The 12811-nt window shown below is 38.1% G+C and overlaps 1 protein-coding gene across 8 annotated transcripts in view; it reads left to right on the forward strand.

The window, feature by feature from the left end:
- Mid1 (midline 1) overlaps window positions 1–12811 on the forward strand; it is a 341636-nt gene that overhangs the window by 268788 nt on the left and 60037 nt on the right. For all 8 annotated transcript variants that reach the window (XR_007588531.1, XR_007588532.1, XM_050121020.1 and 5 more), the window contains exon 3: window positions 4192–4287. Coding sequence is in view for 6 of the 8 variants with exons in the window: in XM_050121020.1 (XP_049976977.1) it covers window positions 4192–4287 (96 nt within the window). In the remaining 2 variants the exon portion in view is untranslated. The remainder of the gene's footprint in view (window positions 1–4191; window positions 4288–12811) is intronic.

Here is a 12811-nt window from a genome sequence, read left to right on the forward strand (position 1 = left end):
ATGGGATTTTATATATATCCAAGCTTAACAAACTTATTGCTTATGATGTAAACATGAGCAAGAACAGATTGTGGTCAAGGACATGAAGAAAAGAAATGGGGTAAAGGGAATGGTGGAGACTGAAGCTGGACTGCTCCCAAGAAGTAAGGATGAAGTAGAACAGTGGGGATATAGGGAACACTTATGTGACTGTATATGTCTTGTGGCCAAAGCCTCCAACAGCTGAAAGAAAAGATTCCTCATGCATACACTTGGCACACAGAACACCTCACACCTTCTCTGGAATTGAAGCCAGACGTGGAAGTGACGTGGAAGGAAACAAGGCACTGAGCCAAAGCAGGATTTGTACCTCACTTGCACATGGGTGTCCTCTGGGAGAGTTCTAACCTCAGTGTGTGCACCTCCCTTAGCTAGGCTACATGAATACCCAAATCACAACATGGGGAAGAAAGTTCACAGCAGATGAACTGTCAGACAAAAATTACAAGACACAAGCTAAACTCAGATCCTTGGGAAACACTAAACAAACGCCAGGAAATGTGGATCTCCTCTTTCTCAAAAGAGTTTAACAATAATAATGTTTAGCTCTTTTAGAATTATGAGGGGAGTTGCATTTTTGGAACAGGAACAGAAAGCATTTTAAAAAGAAAAGAGATTCGTGATAAAGAACCCACTGAAAACAAAAATGCACTCATTATAAAAATGACTATGCAATCATGGTATGGTGGTTCGCACCTGCAGTCCCAGCACTTGGAATGTTAAGTCAAAGGGGAAGAGAATTTGAAATGAACCTAGGCTACAAAGCAAGTCTATTAAAAAAAATCACCAAACCTAAGCTATAAGATAAAATTCATGTTAATAATTTGAATTCTTTAAAATACAAAGATACGTTTTTTTACATTTTTTATTGATTTTTATTGAGCTCTACATTTTTCTCTGCTCCCCTCCCTGCCTCTCCCCTCCCCTTCAACTCTGCCCCAAAGTCTGCATGCTCCCAAATTACTCAGGAGATCTTGTCTTTTTCTACTTTCTATTTATCATGTAGATTAGATCTATGTATGTCTCTCTTAGGGTCCTCATTGTTGTCTAAGTTCTCTGAGAGTGTGCTTTTCAGGCTGGTTTTATTTCTTTGCTTTATCTTTAAAAACCACTTATGAGTGAGTACATGTGATAATTGTCTTTCTTTATCTGGATTACCTCACTCAAAATGATGTTATCTTCTAGCTCCATCCATTTTCCTGCAAAACTCAAGATGTTATTTTTTTTTCTGCTGTGTAGTACTCAATTGTGTAAATGTACCACATTTTCCTTATCCATTCTTTGATTGAGGGGCATTTAGGTTGTTTCCAGGTTCTGGCTATAACAAACAATGCTGCTATGAACATAGTTGAGCACATGTCTTTGTGGCACGATTGAGCATCCTTTAGATATATACCCAAAAGTGATATTACTGGTTCTTGAGGAAGGTTGTTTCCTAATTTTCTGAGAAATCACCACACTGACATCCAAAGGGGTTGTACCAGTTTACATTTCCCCCAGCAATGCAGAAGTGTTCCCTTTACCCCACAACCTCTCCAGCATAAGTTGTCATCAGTCTTTTTTGATCTTGTCCATTCTTACAGGTGTAAGATGGAATCTCAGAGTTGTTTTGATTTTCATTTCTCTGATGACTAAGGATGTTGAACATTTTGTTAAGTGTTTTTCAGCCATTTTAGATTCCTCTGTTGAGAGTTCTCTGTTTAGATTTGTACTCCTTTTTTTTTTTATTGGATTATGTGTTCTTTCCATGACCAATTTCTTGAGTTCTGTGTACATTTTGGAGATCAGACCTCTGTCTGATGTGGGGTTAGTGAAGCTTTTTTCCCATTCTGTAGGCCTTCATTTTGACTTGTTGACCATATCCTTTGCTTTACAGAAACTTTTAAGTTTTAGGAAGTCCCATTTATTAATTGTTTCTCTCAGTCTGTGATGCTGGGGGTTATATTTAGGAAGTGGTCTCTGGCCAATGCATTCAAGTGTAGTTTCCACTTTCTCTTTTATAAGGTTCAGTGTGGCTGGCTTTATGTTGAGGTCTTTGAGACATTTGGACTAGAGTTTTGTGCATGGTGATAGATATGGGCCTATTTTCATTCTTCTACATGTTGATATCCAGTTATGCCAGCACCATTTGTTAAATATGCTTTCTTTTATCCACTTGTTATTGTTTACTTCTTTGCCAAAAATTAGGTGTTTGAAGGTGTGTGGATTAATATCTGGGTCTTCGATTCAGTTCCATTGGTCCTCCTGTCTGTTCTTATGCCAATACCAGGCTGTTTCCAGTTCTGTAGCTCTGTAGTAGAGTTTGAAGTCAGGGATTGTGATGCCTCCAGAAGTTCTTTTATTATACAGAATTGTTTTCAGTATCCTGGTATTTTTTTTTCCTTTTCCATATAAAACTGAGTACCGTTCTTTCGAGATCTATGAAAAATATTGCTGGGATTTTGATGGGCATTTTGCATTGAATCTGTAGATTGCTTTTGGTAAGATTGGCCATATTAATTCTAGCTATCCAAAATCATGGGAGATCTTTCCACTTTCTGGTGTCTTCTTCAATTGAGAGCTGAAATCAAAAAAAATAGAAACAAAAAAATATAAAAAAATCAATGAAACATAAACTTGGTTTTTCGAGAAAATTAACAAAATAGACAAACCTTTATGCAAATTAACAAAAAGGCAGAGAGAGAATATCCAAATTAACAAAATTAGAAATGAAAAGGGGGACAAAACAACAGACACAGAGGAAATACAGAAGATCATCAGGTTATATTTTGAAAATCCGTACTCCACAAAACTGGAAAACTTATAGGAAATGGACACCTTTCTGAATAAATATCACTTACCAAAATTAAATCAAGACCAGATAAGCAAATTAAACAGACCTATAACTGCTGAAGAAATAAAACAGTCATCAAAAGTTTCCCAAGCAAAAAAAAAGTCCAGAACCGGATGGCTTCAGCTCAGAATTTTACAAGATTTTCAATGAAGAACTAATACCAGTACTCCTCAAATTATTCCACACAATAGAAATAGAAGTAACATTGCCAAACTCTTTTTATGAGGCTACAATTATCCTGATTCCCAAACCACAGAAAGATATTACTAAGAAAGAGAATCACAGACCAATCTCACTCATGAACATTGATGCAAAAATACTAAATAAAATACTGGCAAATTGAATCCAAGAACACATCAGAACCATCATCCACCATGATCAAGTTGGCTTCATCCCAGAGATGCAGGCATGGTTTAACATACAAAAATCTGTCAACGTAATCCACCATATAAACAAACTGAAAAATAAAAACCACATGATCATCTCATTAGATGCCGAAAAAATCTTTCGACAAAATACAACATCCCTTCATGATGAAGGTCTTGGAGAGAGCAGGGATACAAGGAACATACCTAAACATAATAAAGGCAATATACAGCAAGCCAACAGCCAATATCAAACTAAATGGAGAGAAACTCCCAGAGATCCCACTGTAATCAGGAACAAGAGTAGGTTGTCTACTCTCTCCATATCTATTCAATATAGTTCTTGAGGTCCTAGCCAGATCAATAAGACAACAAATGAAGATCAAGGGGATACAAATTGGAAAAGAACGAATCAAACTCTCACTATTTGCTGCTGATATGATATTTTACATAAGCGACCCCAAAAATTCTACCAAGAACCTTCTACAACTCATAAACATTTTCAGTAATGGAGTGAGATTATCTGTTTCTTGTCACTTATATCAGACATAAGATGAGAATAGCTCTCTTCCTTACTATGCCTTTCTGAGTGAAAATTTGAGGAAATGAAAGCAGGCTATTTTTTTAAATAAATTGCAGAATGAATTTATGTTTTTATTATTGTTGGTTTTTCTTTTCTTTTGATAGAATCCAGGTGCTTGCAAGGCAAGTGCTCTATCATTGAGCCATACCCAGAACCCCCATGTCCTCTTTGCTAAATGGTATTACAAATCTGAAGTCTTTGAGATACAACTTTTGAAAATCTAGTTTAAATTTATAAATACTTGAAATTGAGTTAATAGCACAAGGATTCTGAAAAATATCTATTCATCCTTTTCTTAGAATGAACAGTTTTATACCTACTAAAGTAGAAAAGTACACGAAATAACTTTTCTCTCTTCCTTTTTTAAACAGCAAAACTTGGAGAGCAATCTTTCCAATCTCATTAAGAGGAACACAGAACTGGAGACCCTTTTGGCTAAACTCATCCAAACCTGTCAACATGTTGAAGTGAGTATCCACCCTCTACCCCCATATTTCAGGTGAAAAGTGCCAGCTTAAACTTCTTCTGTCTACTCAATTCTATTTATTTATTTATTTATTTATTTATTTATTTATTATGTATACAACATTCTGTCTGTGTGTATGCCTGCAGGCCAGAAGAGGGCACCAGAGCTCATTACAGATGGTTGTGAGCCACCATGTGGTTGCTGGGAATTGAACCCAGGACCTTTGGAAGAGCAGGCAATGCTCTTAACCACTCTGAGCCATCTCTCCAGCCCCCTGTCCACTCAATTCTATACTTTAAAGGAGAAATCTTTCTTGGGACTGGAGAGATGGCTCAATATTTTTCTTGGGTTTTCAAGACAGTGCTTCTCGGTGTAACAGTACTGACTGTCCTGCAACTTGCTTTGTAGACCAGGCAGGCCTCAAACTCACAGAGATCCACCTGCCTCTGCCCCCTGAGTGCTAGGATTAAAGGTATGCACCACCACCCAGCTCCATAGGGTGTCTTATAGTCTCATAACTCCAGCTCCAGGGATCTGATACCCTCTTTTGTTATCCACAGGCCCCCTTATACATGCACACCCGCATACTGATAGACACAAAAAACCCACTCAGAATAGTACTAAAATAAATATTTTAAAAAGAAAAATCTTTCTTAATATTTAATATTTTACAGATGCCAAACATATACAGAAGATGAAATTGGAAAAAAAGCTAGAAGTTTGGAGATTTTTTTACACATCCAGGGCTGCTGAATCCCCCTCATTTTATAGCTCCTTCTTGATTATTACATGCCATTTTTATTATTGTAGATTTTGATTACCCTTACAAAGAACACCCCATCGAAAGTACAATTTAGAAGGTGTTTTGTAAGTTTACTAGGGCTGCTATAACAAAGCACCATATTCTTAATTATCATAAAACAATATAAGTTTATTGTCTCATATTTCCGGATGGTAGACGTCTGAATTGCAGATGTCAGCAGGGCTGTTCTCCTATTTAAAGGCTCTAGGGAAGGTCCTTCTTGCTCCTTCCCATCTTCCGCTGGTTCCAGCTGCAGCACTCCCTCTATACCTCAATTGTCACATGCTATTCTCTCTATGCATCTCAGAGACTGTGCTCGAATTTCCTTTCGTAATCGAGCCACTGTGTTAGGACCCATCTTACTCTTTCATGGCATTGGCACACACGGTATTTGCAAACAAGGTCTCATTCCACATTTAATTTTACATAGTTTCTCCCACTACAGGTCTACACTACATTCTACATAGCTTTCATATAAGTGTTGTGAAATCCCACTATTGCAACACTAACAGAACCTGGAGTGATTCTACAATGCATAAGGAGAAATTGAAAGTCAGTGGCTCCGCCCATCTTTGCCCATGCCCTAACTCATACGCCCAAATGAAAGTTTTCAAGCTATCTGCTCTTTAACCTAACAAGGCTCTCTGGTCAACTGCCACCTGATATCTGCATGCCCATGTTCTTCTTACCTGTCTTCCAGTCACAAGTTGAGGGTCACTCTAATAATGAATATTTATCTTGATTTTTATACCAGAGTTGTATCTCTTTGCTCTAAGTAACAATATTTTCAATAGTTCATCTCCCCCTAATATCCATATTTAGAGAGACAATGTATTTATTTTTTTTCTCAAACTCATGAAAGTATATTTATATATTTATAAATACATATTCATATCTATACATGTATATAACAATAATAATCAAGGTAAACAGAGGCTATTAACTTGAGAGCTAGGGGGCATGAAAGAATTGGAGGGAGAGAACCTGGAAGGGGCAAGAGAAAGGAGAGGGGGAGGCAAACAATGTAATTCTCTTCCAATTAAAATATATTTGTAAAAAACATGAAAGAATCTAGCATTTTGACTATGTATTAGTCATCATTTCCACTACAGAATCAGAAGTACTAAACATCAAAGCTATAGGAACATTAAAAAAGAGAAAACCCCATCAAAGAAAATTACTCTTACTAGAATATAGTTAGTAGAATTATGAGAGGAATTTTTAAACTTGAATGTGTAAAAATTTACCATTTTAACAACTTTCCCACTATTCAGTAACATTCAATAAATTTTTAATATTGTACACCTACTCACCGCCACATTCAGAAAATTCCCATCATCCTAAATGCATTTGTCTTTTAAAACATTGTGCCAAGTGAAATAAGTCAAACATAAAAAGATAAAGTCTGTATGATTTTAATACTTGAAGTACTTGGAACAGAAAATGGAGGAGTTACCATAGAACCTAGCAGAGATTGGGATGAGGAGAAATAGAGAAAAGTTTACTGCTCTCAAAATAATGATGTTTTATAGTCATATTTATCTTCTAAATAGGTAATTATAATGCATGACCTTATGTGCCCAGAATTGTGAAAGCAGATTCACAATATAGTAGAAAGAATAATAAAGATCATAGCATATTGGATGTCTGCAGATTCAGATAAAAGCACAACTGAAGAACAACACAGCAGCCAATCAGGTACTGATTTCGTAGAATGTACTATTTTTTTTAAATTCAAAGAGCCATGTTTCTCAACAGACAGCAACAATCCAACTATAACTTTAAATCAATGATGGAATACAGGTAATCTTTTAGCTTTTGTTTTTATTCCTATTGGCACATAAAATGTAACTTAGACATTTGCTGTATCCTAGATTGGTGACTGTGTTTTAGGGAGGCGCACTCTTTTTAAAATAATATAATATCATCATAAAACAAAACCTAACACATTGGAGTTGGACAAGACAAACAAACAGAAGGGAAGAAGCCCAAGAGATAACACAGGAATCAAAGACCCACTCATTCATACACTCAGGAATCCCATAAGAAACACTAAACTGGAACCTATAACACACACACACACACACACACACACACACGACTTGGTGCAGACCTGTGCAGGCCCTGTGCAGGCTGCCTCAGTCTCTTGAGTTCATAAGAGCTTTGATCCTATTGATTTAGCGAGCTTTGTTTCTTGGTGTCCTTCATGCCTTCCAGCTCTCTTACACTCTTTCTGCCTCCTCTTCTGTGGGAGGCTCTCTGATCTTTGAGGAGAGGGACTTGACAAAGCCATTACATTGAGGGCCAAGTGTTCTAAGGTCTCGCACTCAGTACTTATTATCTGGCTGTGGATTTCTGTATTTGTTCCCATCTGCTGTAGGTGGAAGCTTCTTTGATAATGGCCAAACAAGGCACTGATCTATGAGTGTAGCAGAATGTCATTAAGAGTAATTTTTTGCTACATTTTTTATAATAGTAATATTTGATTTTACTGTAGGTCCCTATCTAGTCTCTGGTTCTTGGTCACACAGCAATATTGTGTATGGGCTGTATCTCATGGAGCGGGTCTTAAATCAAGTCAGTTATTGGTTGATTATTCTTACCATCTTTGTGCTCCCATTGTCCTAGCATATTTTACAGTCAGGAGACCATTGTAAAACAAAGGGGTTGTGACTGGGCTGGTGCTTACGTTTTTCTTTTGGTAGCATGTAGAGTACTTTCCTGTACCAAAGACACTAGAATATAGGAGTGAAGGTTCTATGTAGGCACTAGCTTGCCTTCTCCGTGTTCATTGACTTGTGTAGGTATTCTCTTCAGCATTAATTTGTGAAAGGACCTTATAATCTTGGCCTGGGTTGTTTGGGGATTCCCATGGGATTTCTTTGGTGAAAAACTTAATTAGATGTAACCCAATCATGGTACTGGAAGCTTCACTTGGTGACAAGAGATAGCCATTTAAGACTCTGTCTTCCCCATTATTTGGCAATTTGATGTAGATTGCATATATATATATATATATATATATATATATATATTCTAGGAAGCTTCTACTGTATTAATTAGGTTTCCATACTGCCTCACAAATGTCCCTTGAGTTTAGCTGTTTCACTCAGTATTCCCCCCCTCAGAACTTAAGGAAGAAAGAATTTTGGACTGAAGAAATGACCTAGGTATTAAAGTGTTTATTCAACTTACAACCATGAGGACCTGAGTTCAATCCCTAGAACCTAAGTTAATAAAACAAATTGTCAGTCAGGGTGGTACCAAGGATGTGGAGGCAGGTAGATCCTTGGGGTTCACTGAGTTGCGAGACTAGTCAGTGAGAGACCCTATTCCCCCTAAAAAAGTGTATGGTGTGATGGTGTCTGCAGAATGACAACAAGGTTGTCCTTTGCTCCCACGTGCACACATGTGAACCAGTACATGTGGATGAACACAGAGAAAGAGGAGGAGGCAGACATGGAAGGAGGGAGGAAGGGAGGAAGCAAGGGAAAGAGAGAGGAATACAGAGAAAAGATAGAGACAGAGACAGACGCAGAGAGAGAGGCAGAAAAACAGAGACAGAAAGAGATACAATTTGCCTGAAAACTTATAGTTTACAGTGGAGTCAGGACCTGAGCTTATCCAATAGGTTTCAGAAGGACTGTATTCAAAAATTTGGGATTGTGATCTAATTCTCTGCCATGCAATGGTGTTTGTGATAGTATATTTTTCAGTACAATAAAGCTAAGTTTTCAGATACTCCCAGCCTAAAAGCATCTCTGTTATGCATGCAACCACTGGAGATTTGGTGTAATGCTTTATGATTGGAAGTTTAAAATTGCTTACTGGGAAGCAACGGCATTGACAAATTTTCCAAGCTTCTAATTTGCTATATGTTTCTGTAATGTGTTCAGGGGTAGGAATGGGATGTTTTCCCTCCCGGAACCCTCCATTCTCATGCTCATCATTTTGGTGCTGGAAAGCATGATATAAAGGAATGTTATAGAACAGAGCAACATGGATGTTGAAAGGATTAGCTCCAAAGTTCATGCTACAGATCCCTTCCTTTAACCAATAAATTATCTTCTTGTCTGTCTTTTATGCCATTAGTTGCAGCTTAGAGTGTGAAGGAAACAGCATCAACAATAGCAGGTTGCAGAACCTTGACCTTTCTAGCCCACTGACATTGCATTTGTTTGCGGCTTATTGATTAAGTAACATGGGAAATAATAGTGAAGAAGCATAATGTTTTTCATTATTGCAGAGCAAAGTGAATATGTATTATTACATGTATAACTGGATGAACAAAATAGAATGATCCATGTGCTATATTTTATTTTTATGATGTCAGGACATTTGATGTTTAGGATAATAAGAAAGACTTATTTCTCTTTAGTAAAAAAAAATCACCTTGCTTTATGGTAAATCTTATAAATGCTTTATGGGTTGAGTGATTATTTCATTCAATTTCTGCTAGTTATTTCTTAAAACATTAATATCTGGTTTCCATTATGGCTGGTAATAATTTCAGAACAAACGTCTTGTACTTAATGCAATGTTAGTTTGACTTGAATTTACAAAATGGTATTCATTGTAGCATGATGCAAAATTATACTCCATTATGTTCAGTAAGTTCAGATGAGAGATAAGTTCAATAAATTGATCATCAGGCCATGTATTTCAAGGGATCAGATATTATTTTAGTTGACATACTAATTGTTAAGAGAAAACTATTACTGAATTACTTGTGGTCAACTTACAAATAGACACACATGCCATTAGAAGTGATTCTTAAAAAAAATTTAAGAGTTTTTCTTTCTCTGCTGCTTTGTAAGTCCTTTGGAGTGGAAATAAATGCTTGTTGTTGATTAAATTTGCAAACCAAGAAATGTATTCTAAATAAAAATTAAATAATTGTTTATGGATAGAACAATGGTAGTAGCAATACTTATTATTATATTTATCCTAATTATTAAAATTCTCAAAGGTTATTTTTTAAAAATGTAACTCTAAGTTTTCCTGTAATAATTGATTGAATACATATCTGAATAATTAATGAAGAGCTGTCAGGTTCATAAAATCATAAAATCCCTCTTGAACATAAGAGGATATCATAGCCTGATATGTATAAGTGAAAGTGGGGAGTAGTAAAGAAAACGAATAACAGAATGACATGTCAAAATTAGATGCAAACTGGCTAGGCTCCCACAAAGCCAGAACATGAAGTAGGATCAAAACCCAGTGGCATTGTCCTTGGCTTCTCAGCAGCCCTCATTGTCCGCCATATTCAGAGAGTCCGGTTTTATCCCATGGTTTTTCAGTCGTAGTCCAGCTGGCCTTGGTCAGCTCACAATAGATCAGCCCCACTGTCTCCGTGGGTGGGTGCACCCCTCGTGGTCCTGACTTCTTTGCTCATATTTTCCTTCCTTCTGCTCCTCCTTGGGACATTGGGAGCTCAGTCCAGTGCTCCAGTGTGGGTCTCTGTCTCTATCTCCATCTCTCCAGATGAAGGTTCTATGGTAATATGCAAGATATTAATCAGTATGGCTATAGGATAGGGTCATTTCAGGTTCTCTGTCATCAGCTGCCCCAGGAACTAACTGGGGACATCGCCCTGGGCACCTGGGAGCACCAAATCTCTTGCCAACCCTAAGATGGCTCCCTTAATTAAGATGTGTGCCTCCCTGCTCCCCTATCCGACCTTCCTTTATCCCAAACATCCCGTTTCCCAAGTTCCCCCCAACCTCCCCTTCTCACTTTTCTCTCCCCATCTCCCCTTACCTCCCTCCCCCCCCCCTCCCCCAAGATCCCATTTTTTGCCCGGCAATCTTGTCTACTTCATGTTCTGGCTTTGTGGAAGCCTAGCCAGTTTGGATGTCCACCTTCCTAGACCAAGATGGAGCGGGAGGACTTTGGACTTTCCACAGGGCAGGGAACCCTGACTGCCCCTCAGACTGGAGAGGGAGGGGGAGAGGAGTGGGGGGGAGGGGGAGAGGAGAGGGAGGAGGGGGGAAAAGGGAGACGGGGAGGGAAATGGGAGGCGGGGAGGAAGCGGAAATCTTTTTTTTTCAATAAAAAAATTATATTTAAAAAAAATTAGATGCAAAATGAGATTAGTGGTCCACAAGAAAATGTAGTCTTGTCCTTAACATTTCAGTAAAATAAGTGCATGTTATCTATTTCCTCTAATATCAGTCTCTGCAGAATAGTAAGTCCTAATCCATAAAAATTAGGAAGTCCACAGTTTGAAGGATCAGGTGACCCTGGCAAGGACTGGCTTTACAGAATATTCACTGATTTGCTAAATTTGGGATTTTTTTTTTTTTTTTTTTTTTTTTTTTTTTTTTACTGTGACTTTCTGTTCGGAGACTGATCCTATCAAGCTCCTTCACAGGTATTTCTGGTCTGGAGTCTGGTTCTTTAATTTGGTCAAGGGCCTATTTTATTCATATTTTCAATATGAATGGAGCACCTAGGATGTGTGGCACACTGTGTTAGGTGCCAAGGGACCTTTCTCATTGTCTTCACTAAGACTGAAGAGCACCAACAACACAATATGCTTACCAAAAGAGAGGTGTGGATTATATCCTTGAAAAATTCAGAGAAGGGAGAAATTAGTTCCTGCTGGCCACTGGGAAAGATCTGAGGCTGACTTAAGGAAAGGTACTGCTGATGGAGGGTAAATGAAAATATGGACTTGGACGTGGAGGAGTGCATGCATACTCTGAAATTTTGTGTGTGTGTGTGTGTGTGTGTGTGTGTTATCATAGAAAACTGGAAGACATGCATGAAGGAAAGATAGGTTGGGAGCAGCTTTGGAGAGATGCGAGTTGGGAAGCATTTAATTTGGCATCTGAGTTTGAAATTGGCTCTTGAAAGTTCAAAGACAATTCATAAGACATGTAGATTGTGTTCGCTTCACACTCAACAACTGGTAACCCTCATTCATTTCAGGAATTGGTATTTGTAGCTATTTGGAAAATAATATATTTATCTTCCTGCAAAATAATCACTCATCCATGTGAAAAGACCACAGTATTAACGGGACTCCAGAAAGGTAATGGAATGTGTTGGGCACCAGCAAGCTATTCTTTCAAATCAGTTCAGTGGAAAAGAATTTCCTGCTTCACAACCTAGATTTCTAGACTATACTTCTTCCTTTTCCTCTTCCTGAAGTTGTCCTTGTATCGGAGTCTGAGCTTTCTTGGGGAAAACAACATTCCCATGCTAGCTGGGGCTAAGAACTCTCAGCACGGAGGTGACTCTGCATTGTTGTGAATTCAATCAATGAATACCTTCTCAGGTTTTAGGAGGAAATGTTACATCCTCATGAGCCCACCCCCATCCTGGGGGTTCCCTTCTGCTTTTCTTTAAAAAATATAAGCCCTTGAATTTCTGCCCCCCCCCCACTGTTTTCACAACCTGTGGGCAAACAAATGAGGGAAAATAAGTGAAATGGCCTTGTGACTGTGTAACTAGAGAAGAAAATGCGTCAAGGCATTGAGAGAGCAACCTTAGAGGGACTCCGGCAAATGTTTGTGTTAAGCTGATGTCTAGGGCTCTCTAAACGATAGGCTTTAACTGTTCTGCTTTGTTTCTTCCAGGAGAGGATTCCAGTAAAAGCTCCCTCAGGTCATGATTGGAGTTACTGTTATCTAGAGCATAAAATAAGCTTATGAGAAGTGACCAAAATTTGGGTCAGGAACTGAAGGTGATCACACACACACACACACACACACAC

Source organism: Alexandromys fortis, unplaced genomic scaffold (assembly GCF_014885135.2).
Source record: "Alexandromys fortis isolate MF-2015 unplaced genomic scaffold, M_Fortis_MF-2015_v1.1 scaffold_192, whole genome shotgun sequence".
NCBI lineage: Eukaryota > Metazoa > Chordata > Mammalia > Rodentia > Cricetidae > Alexandromys > Alexandromys fortis.